This window comes from Meleagris gallopavo, chromosome 20, assembly GCF_000146605.3.
Source record: "Meleagris gallopavo isolate NT-WF06-2002-E0010 breed Aviagen turkey brand Nicholas breeding stock chromosome 20, Turkey_5.1, whole genome shotgun sequence".
Taxonomy (NCBI): Eukaryota; Metazoa; Chordata; class Aves; order Galliformes; family Phasianidae; genus Meleagris; species Meleagris gallopavo.
Window position 1 is genome coordinate 3,569,669 of NC_015030.2, and position 5,761 is coordinate 3,575,429.

At 48.3% G+C, this 5,761-nt stretch overlaps 1 protein-coding gene across 1 annotated transcript; it reads right to left on the reverse strand.

Moving 5' to 3' along the window:
• Nucleotides 1-1,508: 1,508 nt before the first annotated feature.
• Nucleotides 1,509-5,761, reverse strand: UTS2R (urotensin 2 receptor). The gene is made up of 2 exons (XM_003211433.3): nt 5,663-5,761; nt 1,509-3,221 (listed from the first exon to the last, which is right to left on the reverse strand). Exon 2 carries the CDS (start codon nt 3,075-3,077, stop codon nt 1,929-1,931), a length of 1,149 nt encoding a protein of 382 aa, XP_003211481.1. The 5' UTR covers nt 3,078-3,221; nt 5,663-5,761; the 3' UTR covers nt 1,509-1,928.

The window sequence follows — 5,761 nt, forward strand, 5'->3', positions numbered from 1 at the left end:
AGCCCCAGCTGAGGGCACAGCTCAGGCCTTGAATGAGCACTGGGGATGGGATGGGTGTCCTGGTGTGAGGCTGTGTCCCAGGGCGCAGCAGGACCTCCAATGGGACTCTGCTCCTGCTGCTTTTAGGGTGCTGGCTGAGATATGGAGCAACTGCAGACTTGTTGCAAACGTTTCCTTTGGGATGCTTTGGTTATGGTGGGCTTGGAGAAGTCAGTCAGAGCAGTCCTGCTGGGGGCAAAGGGTTTGCTGATTGACTCTGGTGACAGATCTGTTCCTGCAGCTTTTGGTAACTGCTCTGCATCACCATCATGGTGTGTAATGCTGGGTGAGCTGAGACATCCTCTATTTCTCACTCTTTGATTTTAGAAAAGATGCGCTCTGCTTTCTAGTACTCAATTCGTGGCAGCTTTCCCTAAACTTAAGTTGAAGACTAAATTCAGTTCCTGTATAAGCAAAAGCAGTTTGTTGCACACTGGAGGGTGGCACTGCAGTTCTGAATTTGCTCCTGAGCATTAATCTGCATCTAATCCCACAGTTTTGTTAGAGTTGGGAAATTCTTTACAGAGAAAGTGGTGAGGTGCTGGAACAGCTGCCCAGAGAGGCTGTGGATGCCCCATCCCTGGAGGTGTTCAAGGCCAGGTTGGATGGGGCCCTGGGCAGCCTGGTCTAGCATTAAATAGGGAGGTTGGTGGCCCTGCATGTGGTAGGGGGTTGGAGATTCATGGTCCTTGAGGTCCCTTCCAACCCTGGCCATTCTGTGATTCTGTGATTGCATAGTTTTGTCCTTGCTAATAAGATAATGACTAATGTAGGAGAGCAGTGCAGTGTGGGTGCTGGCAGCACCAAACATCACAGAGGGAATATTTGTCCTAATGATGTCTTGTCACCACTGAAAGTTAAAGCGTTCTTGGTGTAGGCAAGGCTGCATTCACATCTTGTAGCGGTAAATCAAAACCATCTCCTGTGAACAGAGCAAGTGATCTTGGCAATAGGGAACTTGCACTTTTATAATCGAGGTTATGAGAGACTTCTATTAGCACAGCTCTGCCCAGTGCAGGTCACAGCCCCCACCTCTCCCTCTGTCCTTCCTCTCCAGACACAGTGACAGAGCTCTGCTCCCTCAGTATTGAAGTTTGTTAGTGGCTACCCTGAGAAGAACAAAAGCAGAGGCTCCTGATCCTTGGGGAAGGGAAAAAGGCAGATATACTGGGAAAGGAAGAGTTTGTCTGGGGCAGATGATGCTCCTCCCATGGGTGCTTGTGTCTGGGGTTAGTGCGTTAGGGGATGCTGAGTGTCCTCTGACTGTCACTGTCAGGGAAAGCCTGTCTTGCTAACAGTGTGCTGCTGCTGTGCTACAGCCATGAGCGGAGGACTGAGCCCAGAGCATGTGTGAGAGAGCAGAATAAACATGAATGTGACCAAAACCAGGACAAACAGCCCTGGACATTCCTCATCCAAACTGTCCAGTTCCACCCCGATTCAAACTGGATTGCATGTCACAAGTGTCAGCTGCTTTATCTTTATTTCATCGTTTTCAGCTCTCATACAAGTACCAATCTAGCATCACTGCTTTAAAAAGTACGAACGACAGCCATTCATGAGATAACATAATTCTAAACTCTGTGAGACAGCTGATACTATTAAAAAACTTGGCCCTATAACAGGTTTTCATTACTGATGACTACTTGAGGAGACACACACTATAAAATACAAAGATGAAAAGCGAAAGGCTGTTTAGAGATGTTCAGCTGAATGTTGCTAGCATCAAATCAGCGGCACTGGAGGAAACGAAAACAGAATATGGCACAGCCTCTGAACTAAATGTGTGCACATTATGGAGCTGCTGAGTCTTTGCCTTTACAACGTACACTTTAAATCACAGCAACATTGAAGTCAATATCAATCGTTTGTGGAGATGCTTTTTACCTTCAGGCACTGCTGTTTCCCAAAGGAGCGTGAGCAAGAACATACGTCTCTGTGCAGTGCTGACTGCTTGTGGACATGGATCTCCCTGAAATCCTCTGAAATCGATTCCTCCTTTGGAAGTACCCACTGCTGCTGCTGAGGGTTCGCTGTCTGTTCTTCAGGTACTCCCGGTAGTTTTTGGTGAGCAGGGTGTAGAGGAAGGGGTTGATACAGCTGTTGCTGTAGGTCAGGCAGGTTGTCAGATAATTAATGTTCTTCATCACCTTGGGGGATAACGTGAAGGATTCATAATACTGGAAGAGGAGCTGCCATATCCAGAAAGGCAAGAAGCAAGCCCAGAACACCAGCACTATGGTGAAGATCAAATAGAGCACCTTTTGATTCGGCAGCCGCTTGGTCTGCTTGAAGGATGCTGTTTGTGACACCCAGTAAATCTTTGCTAATCGGATGTAGAGGTAACCGATGATCACCCCTGGGCCCACGATGCTGGTACCAAAAAGGATGGTGAGATAGACTTTGTAGGACAGCTTGCTCCAGGTGGGAAGGCAGATGCTTTTGTTGTCCCTTTGCACCAGCTGGATCATGATGAGCATTGGGAGAGTGAGCAGCAGTGACACCAGCCAGATGACAACAGCGATGGCCTTTCGGTAGCTCTTGGACCTCTTCACTGTGTCCAAGGGCTTCAGCACAGCAAAGTAGCGTTCCGTGCTCATGACTGTGAGGGTGAAGATGCTGGCGTGCATAGTGAGGAAGTCTAGGCTGAACAAGATGCGACAGCCAATGTCCCCAAAGTACCATTTCTGGATGAAGTAAGTCCCAACAATAAAAGGGATGGTGAGAAGGTAGAGCAGGTCTGCCAGCGCGAGGTTAATGATGTAAATGTACATGGAGGCAGACGACCGCAAGTAATGGCACATCACCAGCAAGGTGTAGACGTTGCCTGTCACCCCAATCACACACATCAGGGACAGGATCGTCCCAATGGTGCAGATGGCAATCATGTCCTCCATGGAACCAGCAGCTGGTGCGCCATCCCCAGTGGCATTGACAGAGGCATTGGGTCTGATTCGGAATAGGCTGCTCTCGTTCGTGTCTGTCACCATGTAGGGGGTTGCAGAGAAGTGGCTCTCCAGCTCGTCAGTCAGGGACATCCTCCTGGCCTTGTGATGCCTGAGGGTCTGTTCATGCCACGGGTTTTTGAGGAGCTCTTCTTTCTGTCTTTAGAAATGCGACTGCAGGGAGATGGTGAACCATTTTTTAGTGGGGTCTCATGTAAGGAAGGTCTGCGTTCTCCACTAGAAGAAAGACGTCAGAAATCAGCATATTAGAAATCTGCCAGAACAACACAGGCTGTCATTCAGAAGTTACCTGTCACTGAGCCTTTACTGTCTGCATGTACCAAAAGTTTTCTGCACAAGGCCCATGCTACTGTTACAAGAACACAGCTTTGAGGAATGCTATTTTGTAGTGTGCGTGGAAAGGAGACAAAAGAGATTGTGTGGACCTTTGGAACCATTTGTTGCAATCCTTAAAGTTAGTTTGGGGCTGGGGAAAAAACCCTTCCTGCATTCATAGTGGCAACTTATAGACTCATCAACACAATTGCTGATAAGCTCTTTGCTAAGCTCTGAGCATGAAGGAGTCCAAGTCCCAAAAAAGGGAAGGCAAACTTTGTATTTACCATTTGCAGCTAGATTGTTGTCTATTTCATACAACGAACTCAAAGTCTAGTATTTGTGCAGTGCATTCACAGAACAGCTTTTCTTGAATGAAGAGCTTCTGCTCTGTTGCGACCTGCAGTTTCAAGTTGGTAAGTGATGGAGAAGAAAGGCATTTTCCATCTGCAGTGCAAGCTGTGGGTTGCACTGTGAGTTTTATATGTGTAAGTACAGTTTTTTTCACATGCTCTGTAAGTATGAGCCCGCAGATGTCTGTGTGCCCATGCACAGAACCCTATTTTGGACAGTCCTGTTTGTGGATGGGCCTGAACATCCCCATGCAGTGCAGTGAGAGACTGCTGCAGGAAGGCAGACACCCTTTGCATGTGGGAGCATTTGGCTAGCTTAAGCCCAGCACTGTTCAAATCATGACTGTGCTGCTTTGAGTTTGTGTCAGCTCTGGGTGTAGGCAAAGGGAGATCAAAGCTGCTTGAGAAAAGCACCAGAAGTACCTGAAATGGCAGGATTTTAAGGCATATGAGAAATCTGCATCGACCTAAAGATCTCTGCACACAGAAACATTTGTGCTACGAATATTACACAGCTCAGATTGTCCATTTGTTTGGAAAAAACTGCAAGAGGAGCTGCTGGACTGCCTCGTCCTTGCAGGGCTCTGCAGGCAAAGCCATCCCTCTGCCTGCTCCATGGGGCAGGCTGGGGTTGTTTATCAGGGGAATTTGCAAACTTCTGCAGCTTTTCCAAGTGAGTTAGGTGTCCCTTTGCCTCCACACCCACTCCAAAGCTTTTGCTCTTCATCCTGCTTGCTCCTTGGCAGCAGGATGGCAGCAGCAGGCCCTCCTCCAGCTGCCCATGGTTCACAGACATCCCCTACCATTGACCACTGTAACACTTGAGGATGGGCAGTGTTCATCCTCTTCATGACTTGTATGAGTCTCCTCATCGCATTACTAGGCAATGGCTACTGTTGAGATGTCATGCAATAAGTCTACAGAAAAGAGGACGGTCCATTACAGAGAGATTTCTTCTTGCTTAACAGCTGGGAGAGGGGTGCAGAAAAGGGAAAACAGCAGTACATAGAGCCTATCTGCACCCTGCCCGCATGCCTTGGGTGCAGATATCCACTGGGGAGAGATGAAGCATGGTCAGGCAGTGCTCAGTTCTCCTTTGGGAAGCTGCTTCTCTGAGGTAGTCTCTGTCAGTTTCACCAGCATCTCAGCCTTCTGAGACCCAGCAAACCCCAATCCTTCACACTGCTGTGCTGTGCCATTCCTTCCTGCTTGGCTTCAGGTGTGTGCAGCCAGCCAGTCCATGCACCAGCTGCCCCCTCATCGTCTGCTTCATCAGTGCTCATGCACAAGCTGTGCTGGCAGCAAGAGAAGGAGACACAGATGCTCAGGAGCTCTGCCACACGGTCACCAGCATGCTTGCTTGGAAGTGAAGGGCTCTTCATGGGATGCTCCAGCTGAACCCAACACCAGTCACACGCAGCTCTTGGATGCGGTTGGATTCATTTTAGCTTGTTTTCAGGTGCACGTTTCCATGACCTAAGAACTGGCCTCTTGCAGCTGCCTTACTTTATGCCCTGGGAACTTGTAGCAGGTTTGTGCTCGTCTGCATAGGTCCCTGATGTGCCAGCTCCTGCTGGAGAGAGCTCCCTCACCGTGCCTGCTCGCTCTGCTCATCCTCTGAGCCTGCATTTCACTTCATTCATAAAATCACTACAGCACTAATTCAGTTCAGACACTCCAGCTGGCTGCAGGCAGAGCCCACAGCTAGGCAAATCCTCACTCCTACAGGAGGAAAATTAAGCAAATTGGGGAAACCTTGCATCGCTTTAAAGTCACTGCCATTGCTGCACTCGTACGTGCATGCATACACTTGCACACATGCAGACACACACAATAAAGAGCTCATTATCCCAAGCAGCCATTCAAAGCACGTTACGGTCTAAGCAATTTTCTCAGCCATTCCTGCATTTTCTTCTATGTTATCAGCACACAGAGGCACCATGCACGTTCCAGTAGCTACACAGATAAAGGAATTCCTCCTGCTCAAACCTTGCTTTTAAATCCGGCAGATGAAATTTCCTACAAGAAACAAAGCAAAAACGTATCTAGTAGTCTTAAAGCTGAAACTTAAAAAGAAAATTAAAAAAA